The sequence below is a fragment of the Heliangelus exortis genome, chromosome 3 (genome assembly GCF_036169615.1).
Source record: "Heliangelus exortis chromosome 3, bHelExo1.hap1, whole genome shotgun sequence".
NCBI classification, from domain to species: Eukaryota; Metazoa; Chordata; class Aves; order Apodiformes; family Trochilidae; genus Heliangelus; species Heliangelus exortis.
The window spans coordinates 6,279,401-6,295,962 of NC_092424.1; the positions used below are offsets into that span (position 1 = coordinate 6,279,401).

At 41.3% G+C, this 16,562-nt stretch overlaps 2 protein-coding genes across 3 annotated transcripts in view; one reads left to right on the plus strand and one right to left on the minus strand.

The window, feature by feature from the left end:
* Positions 1-1,554, minus strand: part of LOC139794007 (HEAT repeat-containing protein 1-like) — a 36,571-nt gene extending 35,017 nt beyond the window's left edge. The window contains exons 1-2 of one of the 2 annotated variants that reach the window (XM_071739036.1): positions 1,472-1,554; positions 1,099-1,277 (exon numbers count right to left, since the gene is read on the minus strand). In XM_071739036.1, the coding sequence (XP_071595137.1) occupies positions 1,099-1,240 (142 nt within the window). In that variant the 5' untranslated portion in view covers positions 1,241-1,277; positions 1,472-1,554. The remainder of the gene's footprint in view (positions 1-1,098; positions 1,278-1,471) is intronic. The other variant, XM_071739035.1, reaches the window with a different exon arrangement.
* A 13,704-nt stretch (positions 1,555-15,258) lies between these two features.
* Positions 15,259-16,562, plus strand: part of ACTN2 (actinin alpha 2) — a 67,402-nt gene continuing 66,098 nt past the window's right edge. Inside the window, exon 1 of the mRNA XM_071739053.1 lies at positions 15,259-15,539. Within this exon, the coding sequence (XP_071595154.1) occupies positions 15,405-15,539 (135 nt within the window). The 5' untranslated portion in view covers positions 15,259-15,404. The remainder of the gene's footprint in view (positions 15,540-16,562) is intronic.

A 16,562-nucleotide genomic window follows, 5' to 3' on the forward strand; every position in this document is an offset into this window, starting at 1 on the left:
ACCTCTTCCCTGGCCAACCCAACTCCTTTGCTGTACTGGCCTGTCATCCTCACTAAGAAACCAATCCAAACCAGCCCAACAGGCATAAGCCCAAAACTCTTGCTACACTTAAAGCTATTCCTGAACAGATGAAATTAATTCATGGAATGGTTTGGCTTGGAAGTGGCCTCTAAGATCATCTAATTCCACCCCCCGTCATGGGCTGGAAAATTCTCCTTGGGCTGCTGACTCTTCCCAATCACCTTTTCCTTCAGGAACCCAGAAACGTGCTTCAAACGTGCTTGACCCTGTGCTCAGCTCTGGTGAGGCCACAGCTTGAGTCCTGTGTCCAGTTCTGGGCCCCTCAGCTCAGGAAGGAGATTGAGGTGCTGGAGCAGGTCCAGAGAAGAGCAAGGAGGCTGTGAAGGGATCCAGCACAAGTCCTGTGAGGAAGGGCTGAGGGAGCTGGGGGTGTTGAGGCTGGAGAAGAGGAGGCTCAGGGGAGACCTCATCACTCTCTACAACTCCCTGAAAGGAGGTTGGAGCCAGGGGGGGGTTGGGCTCTTTTCCCAGGCAACTCTCAGCAAGGCAAGAGGGCACAAGAGGTCTCAAGTTGTGCCAGGGGAGGTTTAGGTTGGACATTAGAAAGAATTTCTTTACTGAGAGGGTGCTCAGCCATTGGAATGGGCTGCCCAGGGAAGGGGTGGATTCTCCATCCCTGGAGATATTTCAAAAGAGCCTGGATGTGGCACTCAGTGCCATGGGCTGGGAACTGCAGCGGGAGTGGATCAAGGGTTGGACTTGATGAGCTCTGAGGTCCCTTCCAACCCAGCCCATTCTATGATTCTAAGAGGACCATCTGGAGTGATGCTGATTAACCTGTAGTTTCTTGAATCTTTTTTTTTTTTTACTTTTTTAAAGATGGGTTTCCCTTTCTCATTTATTATTCAACTTTTAGGGTTTTCTGTGGTTCTTTTAGTGGGGGCTTTTTGGTGGAGTCTTTCATGTTGGGTTTGGGGTTTTTTTTTTTGGGGGGGTGAGCTTGTTTTTTTTATTTTTTCAATTTTTTTTTGACAGATAATTTTTAAAGTCAGGGAAATCTAAGCCGCCAAAACTCACCGATTGCAAAAAAGGTGTCCCGGTCAATACCAGCAGCTTCTCTGGGGCTGAAGAGCAGGGACGCGGCCTCGGTTCGGTTCAGGAGGCTGGGATCGGTCTGAGGCAGCGCCAGCCGCTTCAGCTGCTCCGCCAAGGACGTCATAGCTCCGAGTTGCGAGACAAGAAGCTCCGACAGAAACCTAACGACCCAAAACCACCGGAGGATAAAGCTGCTCCGCCGACACCGTGTCCCCCAGGCCCCACCGCCGCTCAGGGCTGCACCCCCCTCCCCACGACGGGCCGGGCCCGGATCGGTCAGGCCCAGGTAGAAGAGGGACAGCGGGTAAAGCAGCGACACGAGGTCCCGGTTCCGCTCCCGGTTCCAGACACCAACCTGACTCCCGCCGCCGGGCCCCACGTGGGCTGCGCACACCCCTGACCCGGAAGTGCCGCTGTCGCCCGGCGGAAGAGGAAAGGGAAGCGGAAACTCCCGCCCTCGGGGCGCGCGGCACCGCCCTCCCCCCCCGCCCACTCTGGGGATGCTGCTGAGCGTGCGCCGGCTGCAGGCGCGAGGCCGGGAATGACCGTTATGACCGTTACGGCCGTTGGCGGCCGTTTCGCGCCTCCCAGCGGGTGCCTCAGAGCTCAGCGTCTGTGGTGGGGGAGGCTTCGTGCAGGTGTGAGGCAGGGACCGAGCTGCCCGCGTCGGGGAAGCAGCCGGTTGATGTGTGCAGGCCCTCAGTGGATGGAGGATGGAGGATGGAGGATGGAGGATGGAGGATGGAGGATGGAGGATGGAGGATGGAGAAGCCGCAGGGGGGTGTCTGTGGCGAGGCGTGATGCCCGGCTTGTGCTGAGCCCAGCCAGGCAGCGAGTCTGTGGGTGAGGACCCACTAAGCAGGGGCAGCGTGTTTTAGGAGCAAGGACACACAAATGGAGTTATCCCACCTCAGGCCTATGCCCATGTCTGAAGGGAACAATGCTAGGAGAAGTGCTGGAGAAAATGTCTTGAATGTGACTGTATTTTATGGCGTAGATTCCTGTGACAGAACCACAGAATTATATAGAGTGGAAAAGTTCTTTAAAAAGTCAGCTGATCTAGCCCTAGAGCAGGGCCAGCTTGGAGTGAATTGCTCAGTTATGTCCAGTTTGGAGTATCTCCAAGGATCAATGTTCCACAGCTTCACTGAGCTGCTCATCCAAGGTTTGGTTACCATAAATCAAAAATAAATTCCTAATGTTAAAAACCATGATGTACTCACACCAGTTTGCATTCGGGGCTGCAGGGTTGTTCTGCACCTGTAAGTTGTTGCACAAAGCCAGAAATGGAACATGGCCTGTGACAAATGAGGGGAAGCCTTGGGGGGGGGAAAAAAAAGCAGAAATAAAACTTTATCAGTTGATGCCAGCAGATGGACAAAATGATGCCAACTATAACAAATACAGCACCAGATTAGTAAAGTTATTTCCATGTATTTTTGAGGAGCTGAATAGCTATGGCAAAAATAATGAACTTGTTTGTATAGTTAAGCTGCTTTATTTGGCAATCATTTAGCATACAGTAGAAATGTAAAAAGCTGTTAAAGAGAACAGTTTAAATGCTTTATTTTGCACATTAGGAGTGTCTACTGGTTTAACATGACTCTTTGATTGCATTAAGTTAAGCCTTTGGAGGAGTGGGAGCAGAGAGTGGAAATGAAGCTGAATGTCTGACTTTATGCCTGATAATATTTCCTGGTGCCTTGTCAGAGAGCATGTATTAACTATGTATGTATTGTGTTACTTCTGACATGGTATTATCTGGATGTGATGCCAGCAGCTGCTGGGCTGTAAAAGTTTGCTGCTGCTCCAATTATAACTGTTAAGGTGTTGGGAGGATATTACTGGTTGAATGGTATTGTTGTTTTTCTAATTGTTCTAACATTGAGAATCTGGTATCAGCAAATGAGCTGGCTAGAGGTGTTGCTAACCAGGAGGCCAGTTTGTTGCACTTTTTTCAAATTTTCTATGGTTTCTTTTTCCTTTATGAAGCTTTTGTATGACCTTATTTTTAGCATATTTTAAACCTGCATAAATATGCATGTTTCCTTGTCTAAAAATACCAAACATTAAATACAGTATAGACTTTGCAGAGGACAGAAAGCTGTTTCTAAAAAAAACCACAAAACGTGTAGTTTTTAGCAATGTAGTTTATTATTTGAGTTACTCAATCCAGAAAGATAAACCAGAAGTTGTAAATGTTGAAATGTGTTCAGGGTTTCCAGTACTCCTGTCCCACTGTATCCTTTCCCCTGGAGAGCTGCAAGGCAGAGGTTTCATACTTTTGTGCTTTCTATTCTGCCCTTGTTTGGTTTCAGAGAAAATCTGGGATTTCCTTTGGAGGAACAGAGACACCTCCTGCAGAGGGACAAATATTTGTTCTTGGTTTAATTCTTAAATAGTCTTTCCTGTGAAATATAACAAAAAAAGAGAAAGTCTTCTTACAGGCAAAAGGAAGAAGGAAATATGCTTAGTTGGCTTTCTAATTCCCCAGTGGTGAAGCTGAATACCACAGAGGTTTGCTCCATGCTGGTCCACAAAGAGATGCTTTTCTGAACTTAAATTCATGCCTGTTTCAACCAGTCCCTTCAGCTCCTCGGTGCCTGCATCACTGCATAGTGAGTCTGTATGGGTGGAGTTCTTGCAGCCATTCTGCAGCTGAGATCCCATTTGCTGATGGCTGCCATTAAGCTGCATTCAGCCTCTTAGATTGTCTGTTAAAAAATCCTTGAGGTCTTGAAATATAGATTGTTGCTCATTTTTACTTTGACAAAACTGATCTGTTTCAAGGTGTTTTTGTAAGCCTATTTGCTTTTAAGTGTTGGTGTGTTTGAAAATATTTGATTGAGAAATTCAAACGCTTTTAAACTTTAATGTTCTTTATGTCTGGATAAATTTGTGCTACCACTGGAGCATATATAATTGATGTCTTTAAGATCCAGTCTTTATATTCCTTCACTTCTAACCCACATCTCCAGCTGTGCACATGCAGAGCTCTATCTCTTTTGGTAAATAATGCAACCCTACAGGGAGAAATTTATAGAGTGAACTGGTGGGAAGGAACCCTCATCACACTGTGTGCCTTTCTGAGGTTTTATACAGACAGGAGCTCGTTCTGCCCTGTCGACCAAGTTTCCATTAGGTGCACTCCTGGAATGCGTGTACTGGTTTGGTTTCATACGTAGACAACAGATAGGGAATAATTTCATTTACAGAGGAAAAGGGAATAATTTCTGATACAAAAAAAGGAGTGTTCAGTAGCATTCCATTGTAATAGATCAAATAGGTATAAAAATTAATACTACCTACTATCTACTGTTTACATGCAAAGCTAGAGTGTGTTTGTATAAAGTACTAGTAAGTACTCTCAAAAGCTTGTTAATTCATTTACTATGATGATGCTTCTTTTTCCTTTTTCTACCACCTCCTGTAGTCTAATAGGCCACCAGGATTTCAGTTTCTAAAATGGTTCTAAAAGAGATAGGAGAGAGCCACATTCTGTGTGCTTCACTGTCACTTGCTAATAATCTTGGGATGTTCCCTGACATTTCCCCATGCCATTTCTAATAGAGAATGTGACAGTGCCTGACATCTAAAGTACGATCTGATTGCAGTGTAATGAAGTATTATTAACACCTTTCTAGGATGTGCAAAGGAGACCTTAACTTAGGGTGTATCAAGTTCCCTAACTTTTAAAGTAAAAGTAGGTGTTAACAGATGTGTGTGTTTAATGTGGGTATCAGTGTGCTAAGTGACCTGTAAACCAATCGGTGTTCTAGAGCAGTGGCTCGAACATCTTATAAACCAGGGTAATCTAATTGTAAAGGATTTATTTTGTTTTGCTACTGGTTGTAGGAGGCATGCCAAGGTTTTGTAGTTTTGGAGGCTGTGTAGTTAAATCTGCTGCTACTCTGAGCTAATCTGTGTCTTTTTTTCTTAATTCATGTACATATCTGCTCCCCATTGGAAATGTATAATTTGTAAGAATACATCTGTGGTCTCTATAGAGTTACCGTAATTATCAGGAAAAACAGCACTTTATGTGTACTTTAATGCTGTAGTAGTGTATTTTTCTCTGTTTTCAGTTATTTCTGCTCTGTGTGACAATGCAGCAGTCAGTCTTCAGCTCTGGATATTGTGAAATGGTGAGACTGTACCCTTCTGCAGTCCATACATTGTTAAGGCCTTGACACCGTTATTCCATTGGCTTAACTTTTTTAGAATTTGGGGCCATTGTATCACATAGCAACACAGATAAAATGAGAGAGTTAAAATTTGTTTTCCTTATCTATGCTTCCTCCCTTTCCTGCTCCTCTTTCCTGCTTTATGTTAGTGAGACTCGGGAGTAGTTCTGATGAGGTCAGTGAGGTTGCATCAGTGTGCAGCTAATGTAACTGGAGGCAGAGGCAATCAACCATAATTTGCTGGTTGTTGAGGTTTCAGGGAATTGCAGTTCTCATTGTGGGAACAGGACTGAAGGGAGAATAAATCATCATTTGAGCTGAAAGGCTGGAAGAAGTTTCCTTGCTAGTGTACCAAGCACATCATCAACCTACTGGCCACAGAATCAGGCAGTATCGTATTTCCCTAGTTTTCCTTGGAAAAGCTATTGCCACTTCTCCCAGCCATAAACTCTTCTGTGTATCTGCATTCCAGGTCTGACAATAAATTTAATCTCTCTGAACAGAGTGGTGAGAGGCAATTTTGGGGATTTTACTGTACGAAAATCTGTTAAAATAATATAAACTGAGGGCTCTTGAATCAAAATTGTCAGGTCCATTTATGCAAAGATACCTGTGCCAGACAACCTACTGAGAGTAGGTATCATAGATCTACTGTGTGGTACTTGTGAGTGACATTTTTAATGCATTGAGAGAATTTGGTAGTCAGAGCGTAGCAATGATGCCATTAGGGACTTGGATGTAATAAACAGTAAGGACTGTTGTGTATTAGAGATGCTTCATCTTTCATTGCAAGGCTGTAAACAGTAAATAGGAAATAAACTGAGCAATGGGTAGAAGGAAAAAGGGATGAAGCAGGAATATGCTTAACACAGCATATACTGCAGTACACAGTCTTGGTATCACCTCCCTCAATTGCCTGTTATTCAAGCAAGTGACAGGCATTGGAATAGCAGTAGATATCATATGGTGCAACTACCAATTCCTGACATGCAGCTGTTCAGACCTCTATTTGCTTGCCAGACATCCATTTGCTGGTGGTATGTTGTTTTTTGTTTCTTTTTTTTTTTTTTTGGTCATCTATATTCAGTGGCAGAGAAGAGAATGTATATCTCATTTTTTGCTATTTAGTTATATTCAGTTGAATGTTTTTACCCACTCTGTAGAATTTATTTATTTTGCATATTTTTTTGTAGGAATGAGTTATGCATTCATTTAATGCACAACTGTGAAGAACTGAACTTTTTTTAACCTGGGTATATGTACATATATATGAGAGATACTAATACTATAATATCTAAAAAGTATAAAAAAGCCAGAGAATAGATTTTCTGTGATACTGAATTATTCACAGTATCTCCAATTACAGAAATCCTCAAGACTCTTCTCTGCATTTCAGTGCCATTTAAAAAAACTGTTTGGCTTTTGTATTTGTTTTCATAATGCATTGGAAACTGTTTGTGCTGTTATGTATCTTGTGAATTCTTGCAGAAAGAAACATCAGAGGAAATGGTATGTTTGATTTAGATGGTGAGGGCATGCAAATGAGTTTCACTGAGTAGCCTAGATCTTCAGATTTTGCTGATTTATTGGAGATGCCACGTTTTCAGAGTTGAAATAGTGGCCCAGCTGTCTCAAGATGATGTAAATACTCTGTGCTTCCTTTCATAAATAGTCTTCACAACTATAAATGTTGTCAATAACAGCTAATAACTCTTATGGACAAAAGCATATGTCAATTTTTTTGCCAATGTATTTCTTACTGTCATTCTGCATGTATTGTGTATGCTGGTGATTTGAGAGTTTTCTGCAGAGAAACTACTTGAGAGACTTAGAGGCCCAGTGACATCATTCCTTGAACACACTGAGAGGAGGGTGCTATTTCTGCAGAAGGCTTGACAGGCAATTAGTTTAGTGGGTGAGAAGGCAGCCCTGGTCTAGAACATGTAGTGAAGGGGGCGTGTGGTGCCAAGAATCAGGTGATTCTGTCACTGATGCTGATACAATTCTTTTAGATAAGACTGGTGGCCAGAGACAAAGCAGTTCCTGCTGTGATGCTCTCAGATACTGCACAGGAAAGGTTACACTTCAAATTCTTTCTCACTTTACTTATGGTAGAATTCCTTGCAGTACCTGCTCATTCTTCACAGCATGGTGATGAGAGCTGCCTTGTTTTAGTCTGTAGAGGGGAAGCAAAGCATTTGAAAAGTATAGCTTGTTTAATGTTTAAAATATGCCTAGTCTGTCTATCAGTGGTCACCCATTTAAAGACTCTTGTGTGAACTGCAACAGACAGGTATGAGATACAAAACACGGTGTTCTTTCTTGAGCAGAAACTGTAGTGGATATGGAATTGATAGGCTACGCTGAAAACCTTTAGTGTTTTCCTTAATGTTTTGTGTGAACTGCCTTCCCATTCAGAACTCATTTATAATGAATTAATTTATGTTTTTATCATGGAAAAAGAAGCCAGAGGAAGATGTGTGCAGACTATCTCAAAGAAAAAATGAATTCCAGAGTTTACTATTAATACATGTGGAGCCCTACAGCCTGTAAGGGTAGGTTCACCTTTGTCCTAGTTGCTGACTCTGCCTCCAGTTACTATTGTCCATATGAACTGGAAAAATACCTAGAACAGCATCTGGTTTGAAAAAGAAAAACCCTCTGAAGTTGGTTCAGTTATGAAATAAAAGCTATTCCGGATTTAACTATGGGACACAACGGGGATCTAGGGTACACATTAGCACAACTCTGCTGCAATTTTCCTATGCACAAACTGGTTTCAAAGTGAAGAAGTATGCAAATACTCTTCTCTCCTCTTTATTTCTGCTAAACAGGACTTAATCATGGAGAGCTGAGCCAATTAAGAAATGAAGGACATGTCCATTTTCAGAGGGATTGGGAATATGCAAAAGCCTTAGTGTGAATAGGTTATTGCTAATACATCTCAAGAGCAGCCAGTCTCTTACTTGAAAGTATGTTGTGCAAAACTGACACCTGTTGCTCCTGAGAGCAATCATAGTTGGACAGGGAACAGGTGTCTTCAGAAACTGGAAAATACAGGCATTGCTGCTTTCAGATCAGGAATGGCAGGAACATTGCTCATTTTATCAGTGCTGATTCTTGATACAGTTGAGTGTCAGAGTAAAGCTTTGTCGGATGGGATGTAAGGACAACAGGTCTGGAAAAGGGAAAATTGCACTATACGTGTTGCAAAAAGAACTCGCTGTCCCTGCTTGGCAGTAATTCAATTGTACTTAATGCTGCCTTATACAGGGATGAATTTGTCCCTTTTTAGTAATCTTTTTATTGCTCCCCTGGAAAGAAAGTAAGTAGCTAGTATAGCTAGAAATGAGGGCATTGAGACTGCAACCTGTCTAAGGTCATTCAGTCAATCTGTACAAATGCTGAGTTTAGAACACAACAGTGTCTGATATCCAGTGCCCATAATCTCTACCTCATACCTCAGTGATTTAAAACCTGCCAGGTCTCATCTGTGCCCTTTAGATAGTTACTGTATGGAAACTCTGACTTAGTGAATGTTTGTTTCTAGATAAATAAAGGCATGCTGTATGTGCATTCCATATCTGACACACATTTCTTTTCCCTTTTCTTAGTGTGAACAAAACTATTGCTGAAAAATGTTGTGCTTTTTTAGACAAGTAGTCTTGGGTAAATCAGTTGTCAGTCAGAAGCAGAATCACTAAGGGATTTTTTTATCTGGTTGTATTCATGAAGTACAAATTGTATAGTAAATTGCAGGCTTTTACGTTGCCCTAGTCACACAGTTTCTTCCTTGCTTAGTACCTTTATATGATAAGGCTAAGCCAACAGAAAGCAGAAACACAGCCAAGATTCTGAGAACACATAATGGTGTGAAGGTTTCTTCAGAAGGTTTGTAACAGGCCATGCTATACCCCTAGTCCTGCCCCTTGCATTCTCATCACTGAACCATTTATAAACTCCTGGATCTGTCTCACAATTTTTTCCAATCTTATGCCAGCACTATTTGTAGTTTCCCCACCTGTTACTGTGTTACGTTGTGTCTGCATATTGCTCTACAACTTGTGTGCTAACAGACTGACTGCAGTGTTGCATATAAATTACCATATACATCTCCCTTTTTCTCCTATGATGTCACATTTCTAATCTATACAAAGTATCACTCAAAGCTTCTGATACTGAGTTCATGGTCTTAATCTGTCTTTTTGAGTTGCATCTACCCAGACAAGAACCATTGAACAGGAAAGACACCCTCAAGAGGCTAACTCAAGGGATAAGGGAGTTTTTGGGTATCATGGTTTCTTCTGAACTATTTAATAGAAACATGTCAGAATGTGAGGTCTGAGGGCACTTCTCATTCATGAAAGCTATGATCTTCTGTAGTGCTGCTTGGCAGTCTCTATCACTAGAGGGTTTGCCCTCTGCTACGTTACATCTTTCAGCACTCAGATTGCAGTTTGTGATTGTTATTATGTATCACAGTCATGCCTAGTGATACTGTGGCAGAGACCAGCGGAATGTTTCTCGCTAATATCTGCCTTGCAGCATATCTGAGAACCAAGGCCATCTGTGCAGGCTACGAGGCTGCAAGTGTAGCCCTACACACACTAAGGACATACCCTCCAGAGTGTAAGAGACCCTGAATGCCTAAGCAAGCCTGACATTCTGGAATAACACTTGAAATTTTTGGGTTCAGGCTGCATACAGACCTGAGAGACATACATAGAGATGAGGGGGATGTACAGTAGCTAAAGCACACTACAGTTGCAATTTTTCTGTAGCCTCCTAAGGGCTTTTAGACAGAAGCTCCAGAGAATTTGTATTCTAGGTGGACATTAAGGCCTAAAGGAAGCATTGCTGACAATATTTTGGAGATGGCAGAGTGAAGCACCAGGCACTAGTTTCTTTTTCTCTCAGTGAGAGTAATCTAATGTGCCAACACTTACCTTCCCCCAAAAGTTTTATCTGAACTGACTTGCACAAGGTCACAGAGGGGATCTTTAGCTGGTATGGATCACCCCGGGTCTCAGCCCTGTGATTTTCCTTCTGCACAAAGGGCTGGCAAAAGCCAGTGATCTCAGTGCTGTCAGCATTTTCTCCGTACTCCTGAAGCCCAAGCTATGCTTTGGTAGTGTTTGTCCTATAAATGTTTCTTGTTACACTTCGTCCATGGCTGAATTTCAGGGACAGAGTAAGTTGCTTCTATATATAGCTGATGAAACACTTTGGGATCTTCTGACAATGTCAGTTACTACTGTGAAGCCAGCAACACATTTTTTCATCTCTTTCTCCATTTTTATTTCCAAAAATGTAATTTGAAATTGTATACTTAAAAAAAAATTTTAAAAATGAAAAAAATGTATACTTAGCTTCTGTATAGTGAATATCACCCTCCACAAGTAGCTTGGGGATTTTTCAGAGTCAAAGTTTGTACCCCTTCGTCTCAGATGTGGGAGGGCTAGTGTGGTCAGTGCTGACAATGCTTTTCCTTAGCTCAGGCAAAAGCAGAATTTTACTTCTCAGATGTGTGCTTCTCTTCTCTTGGTGTCTTTCTGCCTTCAGTCTCTGTGTTCATTTCAGAAACATGAAGCGAGTTTAACATTATTAGTATTATCTTTACATATTGAATTTAATGCCTTGGGTTTTTTCCTGAGTTTATGAAATAGTGTGCTTCTTAGCTTGATAAAGATGGGTTGTTTTTGTGTATTGGGGGAGAAAAGGGTTATTTCTTCCAAGTGCTAGTGAAAAATAAATACGTTTTGTAACACTCCCCACCTTTCTGCTTAGCATTGTGTGGGAAACATGCTTAATTTTAACAGAGTCCAACATTTTTGACCGACCTAAATTATCAATGTTTTTTAATTGTTCCGCTTTTTGGTGGTTAACCTTTAAAGTAGTGGATATTTGCTACTAGGAAAAGTACCTTTTAAGTGACAGTTTGACATACTTTGAAAAGGGCTTTTGACCCCTCTCTTAATATTCTGCTAGCAGTTTACACAAGAGAATAATCACTTTGAGTTTATTTTCTTTTATCTTTCATTGGCTTCTTTCAGGATAACCCATCCTACTGTTCTTTTTCACAAAGAAACAGCCTTTGCCTAGGGAAAGATGAATGCTGAAAGACTCAGCAGATTATTGAGTTCTCATTAGATTTTTTATCTTCCTGTGTCCTCTCTAAGACAATTTTGGCACACGTTCACATGGAGTTTTTGTTGTGTTCCCACACAGAAGTGTTACAGCTGAAAACTAATGGTGGTCATTTTCACATCAGTTGATTGTTTCACAGGTGATTAAGTAGAGAAATCTGGAAATTCTTATTGTAAATCTCATGAATTTCAAAAAGAATAATGTTTTGGGGAAACCTTGTTGCAATGTTTAGCATTTTTAAAGTTTTATTTAAAAGTTGTTTTTCTTCTCATTCGAAGGTTTTTTTGAGAGGGAAAAGTAAGCAGTAAGTTGAAGGGATTGAAAGTCTGATGAACTTAGAAAACACTGAGTTCAGCCACAGACCTGTTCCTTTTAGGAAAGTTCTGACCTTGTTGCTTCTCTTGCATGAGAAATGAATGATACTCTGTTGCTACAGTGTTCTCCTGGGGTTAAGGCATGTTCCTGGGTAGGTCCTTAGAAGCATTTTTCTTAGCGTGAATTACAGCACCTTTGGCCAAATTAACAGATAAAAATAGTTAACAATTCACCTCTGCCATCTCCATTTCTGATCTTTCTGGGCCACTTGGTTTCTTCTGATCTATTTGACAATTGTGAGTATTGTTTTTGTCTTACCACATTGTAAGATATCTGTCATTTCTACCTCAAGTATACCTGCTTACTCTCAACAGTCTTGCCAGATCAACTTAAATTTCCATATCTATATGGTTCTCTTTGTTTCTTCCTCTTTCTCTACTTGGGACTTATGTCCTTTCCTGTCCTTTCTTTCCTGTTGAACTTGTTTATTTCTGTTTTGATTTCATTTTCTTCCTCCTTAGGCACACAAAGGTTTCAGCTGTTCAACTCTGCCAGTGGGTATAGTCCTAACCTACCCCTGATGTGGAAATAAGCTGATTGAAGTACACTGCTTTGTTTATACCACTCTGCTGAGCACAGCTTTCCTTTTCTCCAGGTGAGCTGAGAGAGGCACCTCCCTTTCAGCTTCAAGTTTGGCATCAGAGGTCCAGTTTGGCTCTGTTTCTACTATGGACCCCCATTCATATGATTCTCATTACCATCTGCATAGTTCATTTACAAAATTAAATTAAAGTAGTGAACAAAATACCAGATACTCCTCCTAAAGCTCCAGCTATAAATATCTCCACTGCCTACTCATGCTGTCTGATTAAGGGGCAGTAAGCTGTTATTTAGGGAGCCTAAAACAGGTCAGATACCATCAGGATAGGTAGGTTTTTTAAAATGGGGATGTTACATTTAGCTTCATGTTTCTTAGGTAAGAAGTCCAACTCTCGAAGTTGAAGCCCACTATTCTGACACTTTTAGACTTCCAGATGTATGACTTTCAGACACATTTTTTCATTCTGAAATATTTCATCCAGAATAAACTAACATAGCCTACCCAAACTGGACTTTCAAATACGTTCTCCTTACAGGAAAATGCGGGTTTATTCCTACTTAGAATTAACTTGAATTTTTTGGTTTATTTCTTTTGTTATGAAAATACCAAGTTCACCTGTGTACCAAGTATACATGAAAAAAATGAACAGTGCCTTTGTGGCAGTTTCAAACAAATCCATTTATTTTGTAAAAAAGCTTAATAGCCTTATTTCAGAATATACAGGTAGATTTCCCTTTGAATTCCAGAAAACTAGGCATGGTTCTGGCTCCTAATCCACAGTGTGATCGGCCACTCTTTGACTTCATAATACCTGTTTTTATTTCATGACACACACACTCTGGCCTCTGTTACAGGATGAGGGCCAAAAAATAAAATGTGGCCATGAACTAGCACCTCCCTGGATGAAGTCCTTAGTGCCTGTAAAGCTCATCTGAACTGCGCAGTGGTGAGTGGTTGGGGTATCATCTGACTTCATCCCAGCAGATCTCCAGACAGGCAATGCTGAGGACAGGCCTGAAGCTGGTTTCAATGTCTCTGATGAGGTAGGGAATAAAAGGTCAAAGGTTTTTGCAAGTGCAGAAGGCAGCTCTGGATCCAAGCATTACAGCTTTATATATATACTCCTGGGACTTCCCTGGCTTCTTCCTGTTTTTACTTTAGAAATTTCTCTTGTGCTCTCTATAGTGAAGAAGAAATATTTTTAATTATTTCAAAGGCTTAAATGGTCATTTAGGTGATTGAAATTGGACATGTATCACAAACCATATTGACTACACAGCCATGAAATGAAACCATACAAATTACACCAGCATACACATCATGTGTACACGTTAAATTTTTTTTTGTAATTGCTATTTGATACTGTCTAAGAGCATCGTAAGAGAGTGCTGAGCTGCACTTGAACAGCATGTGGTCCTGACTTTGCTGCTTAGATTTAGAATTTGAATCTTTGACTGTTTATCTTACAGTATCTATGTACATCAATCAGTCTTTGGAAGTTCAGTTTGTTTTAACTGCATGAAATGTTGCAATCCTCTTCTGAATTCCAGCTTGCAGTCCTAGAGCTGCATTTATGAAGTTTGAACTGATTGATGGGTAGGTATTAGCTGTGCATGGATACATGTTCTTCTAAATCACAAAGATTTTATGGGATAGAAGGTGACTTGGCAAAAAATATATCTGTAGTTAGCAGTATGAAGTGGAAGACATAAATGATGCAAGTTATTCATTCACATTAGATCAGAGACCTATAGTTGCTTTTACTGAACAGTTCCCCTATCTATCTGATTGTCTTTTTGGTTTCCAAAAGCTCAGCTTTGGTGAGCATTATCTTTTTATAAAAAAGGTTTGAATTGTATCCACTGTGGATACTGCTAGAGAGGATGACCTTGGCTGATGAAGAACATAGTAAACTTGCCAATTCCCAGAGGAAAGATTGCTGGCAGGGCAGCTCAAATGATATGACATGAGACATAGAGGACATGCTTGCAAGGCTGCTTGATCTCAGTGCTATCTGTTTAGATTTTACCCTGTGGAAAGCATGGGGGAATGGTTCCTGTCACACATTTATAACGTCATTAGTTCCATTTCGTATGTGGTTCTTGGTGCCTGAGGAGCATGTTTCCTACATGTTGCTGCTCTAAGTTGTGCTTCCATACTTTCCAGTTTAACTCCAGACCTCATGTTCACTGAAAATTCTTTCATCTCTTAAGTGTCCTTTTCTGTGCTGACTCTCATGGTCCTTAATCTGAATAGGAAAGTGTGAAGTGTGTGACTCGAGTGTTCTTTCAGACTAATGATAAACAATGTCAAACTACTTTAGCAAGTCATAGATGGCTCGTGAAAAGCAGATATGTAAGACAGCAGATAAAAAAAAAAAAAGTATATATATTTGTGTATATAAATGTATGTATAGCCGTTATTTTACCCAATTGGAAGGATAGACAGGCAGACGGGTGGACTCCATGGCTTATGGGAGGCGAGTTCCCCTGTCAGCCTTGCCCCCTTGCAGGCAGTCCCGCTGCACTGTACGGGAACACCACAGCGCTGGGCGCGGTGCTCCTTCCCGCTACTGCCCCGCCCGCGGGGGCGGCCCCTGTCCCGGCCGCTGTCCTGGCCCCTGTCCCGGTCCCGTCCCTGCTCGGCGGGGATATCTCACCACTCGTAACGGGGCTGGAGCCGCCGCCGCGCCACGTGACATCCCGGCGGGGATAATAAGCCGCTGCCGGGAGCAGCGCTGGGCTTCTCCGGAGGGTCAGCCGCAGGGACCGACAGCAGCAGCAGCAGCAGAGAGAGAGAGAGGGAGGGAAGGTCACCAAGGTCAGCACATACCTGACAGCTGCAGCCTCTGCTCTCAGCAAGACTCATCAATATTCACTTCCTGTCACTTTGGAAAAAAGACCAAAATTAAAAAAGACAAAAAACCAACCAAACAAAAAAAGACACTGTAGCCCATCAGCAAGAACACTAAGCATTAAATACATCTCTCTATATTTAAACGTAGTAGAAGCTACAGCAGCTGAAGCTGATCCCCTGCTAAAATGAGTAGCATGAACCAGATAGAAACAAACATGCAGTACACCTACAACTATGAAGAAGATGAGTACATGACCCAAGAAGAAGAATGGGACAGGGACCTGCTCCTGGATCCAGCATGGGAGAAACAGCAAAGGAAGGTCTGGAAATAAAGTAATGTGTGTCTGTGTATGTGCCTTTATGTGGAATTATGTCCTCTTTTATTGCTATACTGCATATGGAATTCCCAGGGCTGTGCAGTAATGGGTTCTGGTTTTGTATGAGAGTATATTTTACATCGTATAGAGAATGTATAGAATATATGTGAGCTATGCTATATTTTAACTATCAAACATTCACTTTTTGAATTCTTAAATGAAACATATAAGATGAAAACAATTTAAGACAATCAGCACTTTTTTTCTATGTTGCACTGGAAATACTCTGTCAGTACCTCTAGATTTATATATTAGTATTTCAGTAATTTTTAATGTCACATCCTGGGTCTTTTGGAAAGCAGACTCTGGCTTGATGTGTGTATCTGATAGCTTTTCAAAACCAGTAAACTGCAATTATAAACAGGGACATAAATGAGATGGTTCAAAATTGGTGTGTAAAAAAAGTTTGCAGTATTTCTGAGAGCAGAAAAATCACTTTTGAAATTGTGATCCTGTGAGTAAGCTTGTACTAGAATTTACTCTTAATTCTAGCTGAATGATCTGATGAGGAAAATATTGGCTAGAATTATATCCAGGCTCTACTTGGAAAACTGTATTTCATTAATAGATTCCCCCACACAAGTTCACTGTCTGTGAAAAAAGGGGCGTAAAAACTCCTTGGAATATACCATTGTAGAGGAAATGCTTCCTGCATTCTAGATGTAAGAAAATAGTTATTCCAGCAAGTATTGCACTTCTGAACACAGATTATAATGCCAGTAGCAGTTTTGAGTGATTTGGTACATTAGTAATAGTTGCAATATCAATGCAATGTCTTATTTCAGAACACTGAGTGTTAAGGAGCATAAATACTGTACGAAATACCATAAAGGATTTGTTACTACCTAATGTGAAAGGTGATGTTGAAGTCACAGCTGACAGATCTGGGATTAAAAGGTTATCCGCTGGTTACAAGAATTAAAAAAAAAGAGAACAATGAGGTTGACTACATTTTGTGATAGTTTA